Raw genomic sequence first — 13035 nt, 5'->3', positions numbered from 1 at the left:
ATTGATATTTAAGAATACAACTAATCATTCTCTTATGGTCTTATGTGTGTACTGTACGCATTGCCTCGATATTGTCTTAATGCACAAATATTATAAACAAAGTTGGAGCAAAGATGAAGTGAACGGTACTGGGTTCGAGTTATGGAGTGGACATCTACTCAGATGTTAGTACATGTAATTGAAGAGTCCCAGATGGGAAGATATGCGCATCATGGATTCTACTGCTAGCCACTATCCACCTTTACTCGCAATGCCTGTGAATTAAGACAATATAAAAGCAATACTCATAGTATGCACATAAGCCCATAAGACAACTGATCAATTACATTCTTAGATATCAATGGGAAGATTCAAGTAAACAATACCAAATGAATGTGTTTTTTTATTTTTAGGCCGATTTTTTTTTACATTAAACAGTTTCTATCAAATTAAGACTTTATTTAAAACTCTGTCATCAAAGCTAAGAATGTGACCACTGGTTATTAAATAACAGGATAGCATGATTAACCGTTAAACATTGATTTCATTATCAGTTTAGTCTCATAATGATTGATGAAAAAACTAATTTGAAAGAGTTTAAGGAACCATATTCCATTAAAGTTAAAAAATTGAGTAATGATGGAGATACTCTGTGTGATATTTCAATGAATAGAAAATTGTATTTCCGACGTTTCGTGACTTAATGTAAGCCACCTCTTCAGAGTAAAGAAAAGACTTTTTATTCAATGCTCAATTTATTTGTAATTATCAAGTCCAACCTTGGTATTGTTATTAACGAACTGAATAGTGAGATGTTCACTGAGAGAACTTGATGTCATAGAGTAGTTTCCGTCATAAGTGTTTACTCTAGAAAAGTCTCGAATCTGAGATTATGCTTCTGTTTGTTCATCTCCAAGTTTTAATTTATTCTCATAAGATGACAGTATATGATGATATTGGCTCTTAGATGCAATAAATCTTTATGAACCAATTAGTTGCGAAATATGAATAAATGATAAATAGAAACTAACTATGAATCTATTGTCCTTAATTGGATGTATTTTATAACGACTACAGTTTATACATAGGATACATAAACTAACAAGTTAATAATTATTCGGATTCAATAGCTCTTAAGATGACATTTTGATGTTTCAACGGACAAATACTGGGTTTTAGTCATGGTGAGGACACCCATCTGGGAAGTTCCAGATAGGAAGAAATGAGCACCATGGATTTCATTGCTATTCAAAAGCAGAATGTATGAAAAAAAAATATGTCACCGAAAAATTGACAACAACTCGATCTCCTCACAATGCACATGTATGAAGGGAATCTGATTAATTCCGGTCTTTAATACCAACAACAGAAATATACAAATCCTTATATACACCATCAAGTTACATTTGTTCATGCTAATTAGTAACTAAATCACTATAAATAAATCACTAACTCATAGAAATAACAGAATGGTGTGGGGGGAATGTAGATGTAGAATGGAAGGTAACGCTCCTTAGAAGTCATTATAGTCTAAATTGTATTAAAAGCACAAGAAGTTAGTAATTATACATATTTTAACTAAAACGGATCTAATTCCAGTCATAATTCGAACAGCAGGATTAAAATTCATAACCGTCGCACCAGAGGACGATTACCTGGACTCAATAGCTAAGTAGTACTGGTTTAATATTCGAGGCAAAAGGCGTTGGGTTAGAACTCCGTAGTGGATATTAACTGTGGAATCCAAGTACATGCAGCTGACGAGTCACAAACAGGAAGAGATACACATTCTGGATTCCACTGTTATATACATCTCATTTATTCTACGCAGACGTTCTTTAAATAACTGATTTGTAAAATTTAGTTTAATTCAAGATTTCATTAAAGATAGATATCAGATGATGGGATTTAGTATTATCCAGACTGAAGCAATGATCACTAATGACGTCAACTGACACACTTGATCAAAAACCAGTTAAATTGGTATATGTAGGCAACTGTAAATCGAACCGGAAGACTGGAGGTATTATGCTCACTTTGATAACTGAAGATCTGGAACACGAAGAAGTTTAAAATTCCCTAACTAGGGTCAATAGTTCACAAACAAAATAACCATCAAATCAACATTCCAATCTACGATCCGTGATTCTTTTAGGTATCACAAAGTTTGCATGAATTTCACCGGTATTCATCTCATTATATACTTTCCAGTTTCCAGTGTAATACTTAAGTAAAAACTCATTACTCAATTGCAGAATGAATTCGTGATAACAGTTTAGTAATCAGAAGTGTGAACAGTTTAGATCATATTACAAATATGATCAAAATCAAGTATACATCTTTTCTAAGAATTTCTAAATTAGAAGGGGTTTTGTGGAGATTTCAGTATTTTCATAGTTGGAACCATGAGTCAATTGAAGCTAGACCACCATGGATCATGGATGCGCACTGCTGAGGAGTCCCATAATAGGACGAAACGGCCGTCCAGTGCTTCCAGGTTTTCCATAGTGGTCTAGCTTCAATTGACTCATGATTTCAACTATTGCTAAATTAATAAAATTTTATGTTCATTAAGCAACAACAATCTTCATACATAACAAACTATTATTACCTGTTATTTGACATGGTGATGCAGACATTTTGAATGCCAAATTTTCCCCATAATCATTATAATTACTATGATATAATTTTTCGGCAGCGGCTAAATTTTCAGCCCATTTTTGTGCTGAAATCATTAAGTCTTCATCCAATTGAAGTTCTGGACATCCATGTAGAGAACGAAGTCTTTAAATAATGAAAATAATATAGGATACACATTATAGTTATATTTTGCAAGCCACTATTCAATTAGAAACCATGGTAGTAATTATATACATCAATATACTAAATTTTTATAATGTGAAGCAATTCTATTAAAATCTGCTAGAATAATGGTGAATAGGACGTAATAATGTGGATAGAATGCATCGGCTTACCAATATTAGCATAGTATAATAAAGTAGTATTTTCCTAAGAGTAATAAACGGTTGCAATAATCTTCTTTCTTTTCAATAGCTAATAAAACAATAATGTAGCCTACGTACAGTGAACAGATTCATGTCCTCAGCTTTATGTCATATAGTTTGGGTAATAGTACCCAGCAACCGGAAGCAAATAAGATAGAGCTGGGTTTGAACTTATAAGTTGAAAACCACTATACCAACTCTTCATCTACTGAAACGGTTGTCTTTAAATTACACCTTAGATACATTAATATATTTGTACAAATGTTTCTATGTTTACCTAAAAGAATCAATGAGTAACATTGATGATTAGATCTATCATTTTTCTGTGCTTCATATTTTCTTTCTCTAGGAGTTTCTATTTTATTCAGCTTTGATTTACCATTCCTGCCAATTTTTTCTTAATTCCTAACTGCTTCCAAAGATAGAATCACTCATTGAACTATTTAGAGATAGCTTCGATTATTATTACAAATGGTACAATTTATTCGTCCAAGAAGGTTCAGTGAAACATAAATTTGGTTCAACTTCAGAATATATAAGATATCTGTAAATCACTTTATTGTTGAAATGTATCACAAACTAACGACCTAAGTTTTAACTTGGAAAAATATGATTATTCTCATAACCTGACCATTATGAAGTTAATTTATGAAGCGATTTAATCCAATGTAAAAACAAAATCCGCTTAAATCATGATACGCTGAACAGATACTTCATATTTATATATGGGACTCTTTCTCATTACTTTGCATCTAGAATATCATCATGAATAGAATTAATAAATTTCACTTTTCTTGAAAGGTATGGGGTTTTATAAATTATTCGTTTCGGATACTTTAAATGAAAAAAGTGACTACCCGAATAGAACAAGGGCATTGATTTTTCCTTCTACTTCAATCATTTCTACCCTTAGGAAACTATGGAACTCATATCAGGTATGATATATATACATTCATATATATGTATAAAAAGTACGTCCCAGACAACATGAACATGTACAATAGATATAACTATATACATCCGATTTTAGAATGAATTATATTCAATACGATGTTGAAAATATTATTGTTTGCTTCATAGGACTAATATATTATCATATAAGGTTTGTATCATATCTCAGTGAATATTCAGATTGCTTCTATGAACGTTAATGTTACAAAAGAATTGACAATGATCATAGATCATCTGATGTCTTAGATGATTAAAATAGAAGTTATGAAAATCCACTGAAATAGTTTTGAACCCCTTCTTTAAATAGTGTCATTCTTTGTTCAACAATAACTTGAGTTTAAAACTTATAAAATGTCATTATATCATAAGTTATAGGCAATGGAAATACCAAGTCTAACTTGTGTTGTAGTCCATTAATTAGTATTCTGATAAATCTTTTATACTTCCCAAGAGAAAGAAAAAACGTCTGGAATTCATTCCATTATTTTGCTGAACAACACAAATGATATGGAATTTATGGAAGACTTATAACATTTATTTATCTATTCTGCTAGATGATTTGTACTACAGAAGTTATTCCAGTTAGTCACTTATCAACGAAGACTAACGTCGTAGCCTCATTGAAAACATTAAATGATATTGATTTGATTTCAAATCTAGAAGAATTCTTTTTTCAAATTGTGGGTTTTGTAAATGTCGGTAAACATTCATCGGATTCGATATAGTGAAACGTATAAACTCGTTTTAGGCAGGAAAATGATCTATTCAAACATTATTCTGTATTATTAAGTTGTAATACAAATAGTTAACCGATGTGTTTATCACCTCAACGAATAAGATCCAGCTGAATAATGTTCAGTGATATATTTACTGTTCAACCTATTGCTTCTAGAAGACATACCAGAAATTCGTGTGACGTTGCCGAACAAACATATTTCGTGTTACTATCCTAATTAAAAGTAATATTTTAATCAGCAACTAGCAACACAACCAATTGTTGACATGATTGTTTATACCATGGCTTTTTGCCAAAACCTATCACCTTAGTTAATGAAAATGGATTAAATTAGTTCCTTTTAAATAGAGATTAACTTAACTGTTGTAGAAAAAATGACGCAACCACGTTGACAAATTAACCGCTTCTCATGACAGAAATATTCATCTAGTGGTTAGTGTAGAATATAAAAATTAGTTTCCAGTGAATTATAACTATTCATTCATGTTATCTTTATGAAACACTAACCAGTCCTTTACTATTCTATCACGATAATAGTTATAAGCTAATATACTGTTAAGTCTTATTAGAAACTATAAACGAAAACTGTTGCTTAGGTAATGATGCTCAATAGCATTCTGATAAAAAGCAACATTCTAGACTAAATTTATTGTTATCTGTCCAAGATAAATTACCAATTATTAATAGAATGGAGAAGATTTGTAACTCTGGTGAATAAACCAAAATGTGTTTAATTTTATAAGTTGAATGTTTTTAATTGTAAAGTCCCCATTATTGTTCTGGACAATATCATTATGATTAGTATGAATTTTGAATAGAAGTCAGAATCTTCACAATTAAACATTCATGGGCGGCCTGTTTGAATATCTGGGCTACCTGTTCCTACCATCTAGATATTTCAACAAGTTATCTGTTTTCTTGTTTGTTTGTTCTAACACATTATGATGTCTAATAATCATTTAACCTATTCAGGCGTGTTTGTAAGACGTTTACAACCTTTCACTGTACAACTTACAGAAATGTACAATCAGACACATTATGGTTGCTGGCAATATACATTAACAAAAATGAACATTATTCAGCTATCAATTCCTGAGCTGCTAACATCTACCTGATGATCATTTAATATTTATCGTCGGGTTTGATCAATCAATTACAAAACGAAGCTTACTGACCTAGATTATGCCAAGAATTCTATAATGTACCAATAATATAACATTGAATCAAGCCATTAATAATAATCCTAATAATTTTGACGTAGAAAATCATCAACATATCCATGTATATTTATAATATAACATCAAATTAACTATTCACTTACCGATTATGTTCCCGTATAGCTTGATCATTAAAACGTTCATTAATCATCCTAAATTAGTATTATTGTTATTATTATGAAGATATCTTTAAGAAAAAAAAAACAAAAAAAAAAGGAAACAAAAAGAAATCAATAAAAGATCATAGTTACTATGGAGTTTCTCTATGAATCCTTTTAATTAATATCATATAAAAGGTATAATATTAAATAAACAATACTGTAATACTTCACTAATAATTACTATTCAATGAATTTTTTTTCCTGGCAAAAAAAAGGTGAGTCCATTTTTTTAAATCAAAATTTCCATTTAAATAGTTCAATTTACTAAAACACAAGGTTAATTATTATTAATATTATTACTATTATGAATTGTTAGTAGTAAATTTGATAGGTTTTTCTTTATTATAAAATTGGGTTCACGTGATTAAAACAAAAAGTATAACTTCATTTCTATTGGTTAATATTAGTTGCTATGATCAAAAATGTAAAAATTTAAAAAAAAAAAATTTTTTTTAATTTTTTTGTAAATCCATTCATTGTGGTAATGATTGGATCATTTATAAAAATGAACAATGAAGAAAAAAGAAAAAAAGAAAGAAAGAATAATAGAAAGAAAGAGATTTGTAACTAAGATAGGAAAGAAGAAAAAGAAGATTACTAATCACATACTGTGTAAAACATACATTTATATTTGACAGTTTATCTTTATAATTACTTATGACAAATACAGGTCATAATGAGTTAAATGATTGAAAAAATTGTATTACTACTACTAATACTACTACTCGTACTACTACTACTACTACTACTACTAATACTACTAATGCTACTACTACTAATACCACTATTACTAATACTACTACTATTAGTACCACTACTAATAATGGTGATTATGATTATCTTCAAAATACTTATTCCTACTGAGTTTCTACTGATTTATATAGTTGCAAAGAATATACATATAGATATGTGATCATTATAGGGAGATAGTTTGTATACAATCTGTAATGGTATTAACTTTAGTATATTACATTAATGACATATTATTTCAGTAATAACTATAGAGTAAATGAGTAAATACATGTGACTATATATATTAGAAATCTTTGTTGGTAACTGTAGAAACATACTGTCAATGGTTATTTTTTACAGTAATTAGTTATAATTTAATTGGATAAGGATACGTACTAAAAAGTATATAGATAAAGGTAGGAGATAAAGTAAATTTGAAAGTTTTTTCGATTTTCCTTTAAAGTAAATTAATACCCACCGCTTACTAGATTCTAATTTGACCGTCTCTAGTTATCCTGTTAGATTCTTTTAAACTATGGATGATATCAAGTTATCTTGAAGTATTAGTGGTTAGTAGTGGAATCCAGGACGCGAGTTCTGTCCTATTTGTGACTCATCAGCTGAATGTACCTACATCTCGGAGTTGATGTTCACTCTAGGACTTGAACTCAGTATCGTTCATTTCAAACTCCATCATGTTATCCGTTTAGATACTGAGTATCGACAATTTTTAAATAAATGTTACATAAGGCTCGAAGATATATATTGACTATGAGAAATAGTGATAATGATCTGTTCACAATTAGTTTCAATCAAAGTTATGTCACATGAAAGCAAAAATTATAAATTAGAATGAACGGCTTATATACGTAAGGATCAGAGGGAACGAAAGTCGGTACGTTTCTTGTTTTAGTTCCACAAAACGTTCAGGACGTGTCAGTGTATTTCAATAATTTTTTTCTGTTTTTGTCATAACGTAATTATCAAAAGTAGCTAGACTATATTGAAAAGTAAAGAAAGTGGAAATTATTCAGAAAACTTTGTCCTATTACGTTTTTATAACAAGTACTTTCATTCAACAAATGAGATTTCACAATCAGCCGTTGTTTCTAAAAACAGTATGGCTTCTTTCTTAAGGGAAAATTTTAATCTTGTAGAGTAGTTGTCAACTAGGACTTAATATTGCACCGTGATGCATTCATGTGACATAAAATTTTACTCAATAAATCTGATGAAGTGCTAAAACCTCCGAAAAATAACTCCGATTGTCTCTAACTATTTACTTATGACTGTAGTTACAAGTACTTCAAAATAATAAACTTTGATCTAGAAGAGTTTTTAGATCCATATAAAAAATGATGTCAGTAAATATCCTCAAAAACTGAAGTAGCGCTATAGAGAGATAATTCATGGGTATAATAGGTCCCAATACAGCTTCTAGAGTAATTAGTAGACAGTAGCAGAAGTTATTTGTCATTTTTACTCCTATTTTGAATGATCCTACAAATGCTTAAAAAGCTTTTTACGAAAAATAACCTTTGCAAACATCATCCATCCTCTTTATGAGGTAGTGAAAATTGTTGAATTTCATTGAAATCACGAACAATTTTCAGTCGGGCAACTACTGGAAACCTGGAAGCATTGGAGGAGTCCAATACTACAGTGAAATGGCTGTCCAGTCCTTAAAGGTTATTCATTCTGTCTACAATACTTGATTTAATAACGATAATACTTTTAGTGTTTATTTTAGCCAAACTACCGCTTCCAATTTATAATTAATACTTTAGTAGACTTTATTATTCTTCCCATTAATCCAATAAAATATTTGACATTTTTACCATTTCAGCTATTCATGCGTTTGTACTTTTTCATACTCTCTTCAAATATCATTATAACTTAATACTTAACACTGGAAAATGATCTAAAACAAGTATTACTCAAAACCAATGAATAGTACACAAATCCTTAGTAATGCATATACATGAATCTACCACCTTAGGGCAAACACATGAACTTCAGTCTCGCACAAATGCCTAAACTCTAGACTACTGAGCTTGCATCTAATAGGTGCGTACTGCTAACCAGTCTCATACTAGAACGAAACAGTTCTCTACTTATTCCCGTTTTTCAGTGATGTTCTGCTAAGATCATTCCGTGACTCCAACTTTGAAATTGAGAAATCTCCATAGAAGTAAATTTAACTATACCACAAGTATATATATGAAGTTATAAGGTTTATTATTCGTGAAATGAACAAAATAGTAACCTACTGGATATTTATTTACTGATAAACTAAATAAATCTGTGAATGTTACATACAATGTTACATTCATGAAACTACGAAATATAATCTTCTCCATAAACCCTATTTACCCGTAATAATTATGTACTCTCTATTAATTTTTTCCGTGAGGTGATTCATGAAGACCTAGTAACAACCGGTGTTCAATAGAGTTCAACAACTGTTATTCACAATAACAGTGAATGTCAGTAGCATGTTATCACAAATTCACTATTTTTATACATGTAAACAATTGAATGGTAACATAGTAATCTGATGATTGAAAATTCAAGCGATTTCTCAAGGTTGTAAGTATTACTTTTTAGGGGAGATCTTTGACAAACACTGTTAATCAGTCCTATACTCAAACTAATCCATTTTCAAATGCTTCCTAGTTCCCAATAATACTTCAACAGAGACTAACACTTGACGAATACAGTATCTATTATACTATGATTTACTTATTCTATCTAATCATCACCTCTAAACTAAAATTTATTGTAAATTCACTTGGTATTGTTTTTTTTATACTTCCCATTGATGTTTAGTACTGCAACTGGTCAGTCTCTAATTGGCATATGTGCATACTGTGCGTATTGCCTCGATATAGCCTTATTTCACAAGCATTATAAGCAAAGATGGATAGTGGCTAGCAGTGGAATCCATGATGCGCGTTTCATCCTATTTGGAACTCATCAGCTGGATGTACCTGCATCTCAGAGTTGATGTTCACTCTGGGACTCCAACCCAGTACTATTCGCTTCAAACGCCATCGCATTATCCACTCAGCTACAGTTTAAATCTCATATTACCTTCTTTTCGTCATTATTCTATTTATATTTAAAACTATTCATCCTATTTTATATAACTGAATGTTTCTTATATTAAATAATTAAACTCATGATTAAACAGTATCTCACTAAACAGTATCTCAGTGTATCACTATATTCTGTTCATACATTAAAACTATTATATTTGACGGATTATACATGATGCTTCTTTATTATTTTCTCATCACATTGTAATAAGGATCTCGAATAAATGAATAAAACCTAATTATTATGTAATAAATTTTTTTAGGGGGGGGGAGGGAGGGTTTTCCTCCAAATGAAAAATGAATTACCATATGATAAATCATGTTTAATTATTATCATTATTAATTGTATAGACGTAATGTTGATTAATTTAATCTTATACCGTAAGATATAATTTAAATATATTTCTAACATAATGAGGTAAAATGTATGATAGTATAAATCTGAAACTATTATATGAAGTATTATTGAATGGTGAATTAATGGTCTAGAGGTTAAGCCTTTGTGCATTAGATTGTTCTTCAAGGAATTGATCATCTGTCGTAGGGGTTATAGATGCACAATGATAAAGAGTTTCACATTAGGTTAGAAACAAGTGTCCAGTGATTTTATAGTTGAAAACATGAATCAGTTGAAGCTAGACTACCATCGAAACCTGGCCGTTTCGTTCAATTAAAAAATTACTAAAGTCTCCACAAAACTCCCTTCTGATAATAATCATATGCTCACTAGTGACTGACTCCATCAGGTATTTCCTGGAGTTCTAGTGAGGAGTGACCAGTGGGGTCCAACCAGGTCTCTTGTTAGATAGCAACACACTGAAAACAATGGTGGATGGTGGCACAATTTCGTGGATTGGTTGAAGTTAGACATTAACACCGTTGGATGCCGGCCAGCTCAGTGGTTTAGATGTTAAGCGTTTGCGCATGAGACCGGTTGGTTCTGGGTTCGAATCTAGAATGGAGGGGTCGTGAGTGTGCACTGCTGAAGAGTTTCACAATAGGATGAAACGGCCGTCCAGTGCTTTTAGGTTTTCGATGGTGGTCTACCCTTAACTGACTATTGGTTTCAACTATAAAATTACTAAAATCTCCACAAAACCCCCCTTCTATCCAGTGATTGTTTAACAAAAAAATAATCAGTGACGTTAACCATGAAATTTTAAAAAATCTCTATGTACCCTTATAATGATTATTGACGATGTTTTTATTGTATACTTAGTAGACACTTGGATTATTGTATTCTTACATTTTACAATTGCTAAACTATTGTTTGATCCATAAATCGTTGTTGTATATCTTACTGTTCCATGTTTATTTATATTCATTTTATTCTAGTTTTACATCACTTATGACTAAGTTATGTATTTATTGTGATTCCCTTATTGTGTTACTGTGTAGTCAGCCATTTCAGGTATACTAATGTATGAGTTTTGAATCATGATTGAATAGAGTATTACGTAGAATTCTTCTACTCCCATTGGATTAGAGGGAATTAAAGGACCAATATACAGTAGTGTCTTGATTATTGTTTAATAGTTGATGAATTAATTTGTAATAAGAAGATCACCCGTTCTATAGGCAATACAAATGAACTAATCAGTAATCGAACTCAAAATTATAAATATATATAACTACTACTATAGTCATAGCTTGTTCAGGCGATTATCAATACAACAAACTATGTATCTAAAGCAACGATAGATAGTGGCTTGCAGTGGAATCCAGGACGCGTGTTTCATCCTATTTGGGACTCATCAGCTGGATGTACCTGCGTCTCAGAGTTGATGTTTACTATAGGACTCCAACCCAGTACCTTTCGCTTCCAACGCTATCGCGTTATCCACTCAGCTACTGAGTCCATCGTTGCTTACAATGCTTGTGAAATAAGGCTATATCACGTCAATACGCACAGTATGCACATATGCCAATAAGAGACTGTAGTCCTAAACATCAATGGGAAGATTCAAACAAACAATACTAAGTGAAACTAAGTATCTGTTTCCCCTTTTTCCCAGTTTCATCAATTTCATATTCAAATACTTTTTTTTCATAAATTGAACTCATATAAATTCCCAGTATCCATACTTGTTTTATGTAATTTCTTTATTGATGGAATGTTAGTTAACTACATTAATGATTATTTCTTTCTATTATGTTTTTATTGTTTTATTAAAAATACATAAATCTATTCGATAATAAGATGTTGGTAAATATAATTGACAGTTTATAAATACCACATACCGGGTTTGATTCTCTATTCATCTAATTATAAGGGTTGTAAAAATTGTTAAGATCATGAGATCATGAGATCATTTATGTACGTATGTAGTCCAGAGTGTAATGTTGACTATTATTATTGAACTGAAAGAAGTTATTTTCATTGATTTATTTAGGTAAGATACTTACCATATATGAAATGAATGTGGGATTTAAAGGTAGTTAAGTAAATGGATACACTAAGAAATAAAGAGTCATCTTTCTATTGATTTTAAGAAACATCCATTCCAATAAGTAATCTATCTATTTTACTGCTTTATAGAACCCTTATTAGTATATTCTAATTCTGATTTTATAAGTTTAAAACAATAAGAATGAAGAGTTCAGTCCTATAAAAACACTGAACCGAATTCGATTGCTCAACTAACCAACAACCAGTGGTCTATCGGTTAAGTGCTTTGGCACGAGACTGGTAGGTCCTGGGTTCAAATCTCGCGAAGCGAGGTCGTGGATGCTCGCTGCTGAGGAGTCACACAATAGGACGAAACGGCAATCTAGTGCTTCCAGGTTTTCCATGGTAGTCTAGCTTCAATTGACTCACGATTTCAACTATGAAAATACTGAAATCTCCACAAAACCCCTTCTGAGTTTAATAATTATCTTTTGAATTGTTTGAAGTATCCTATGATTGTTTGTTATTTAATCCCTCAAAGTAAAAGAAACTATACTTATATCTGAAATAAAAATCTGGTCATTATAAACAAAACAAATAGATCTTGACCTTCTTTGTTTAAGGATTAATGAGAAAGTATTTAGTTTATTGACTTTATCCTAACCATAATAAAATGAATTGTAAGTTTTGAGATAATGAAGAAGATTTGTAGCTCAGGTGGATGATTTTGATGGAGTTTTATTCACTGAGCTGGATGGTTTGGTTGT

At 30.9% G+C, this 13035-nt stretch overlaps 1 protein-coding gene across 3 annotated transcripts in view; it reads right to left on the bottom strand.

Moving 5' to 3' along the window:
• The window catches only part of Smp_124050.1 (venom allergen-like (VAL) 6 protein), a gene marked incomplete at both ends in the record, with an annotated part of 67252 nt that extends 60980 nt beyond the window's left edge, over nucleotides 1-6272 (bottom strand). For 2 of the 3 annotated variants that reach the window (XM_018793125.1, XM_018793126.1), the window contains 2 exons: nucleotides 2591-2763; nucleotides 5993-6039. In XM_018793125.1, coding sequence (XP_018647671.1) covers nucleotides 2591-2763; nucleotides 5993-6039 — 220 coding nt within the window. Of the gene's footprint in view, nucleotides 1-2590; nucleotides 2764-5992; nucleotides 6076-6230 lie in introns of those variants that run through there. The other variant, XM_018793127.1, reaches the window with a different exon arrangement.
• Between the last annotated feature and the right edge of the window lie 6763 nt (nucleotides 6273-13035).

The sequence above is a fragment of the Schistosoma mansoni genome, chromosome 1 (genome assembly GCF_000237925.1).
Source record: "Schistosoma mansoni strain Puerto Rico chromosome 1, complete genome".
Lineage (NCBI taxonomy): Eukaryota > Metazoa > Platyhelminthes > Trematoda > Strigeidida > Schistosomatidae > Schistosoma > Schistosoma mansoni.
Note: the sequence above shows the minus strand (reverse complement) of the source record. Positions and strands in the feature narration are given on the sequence as shown.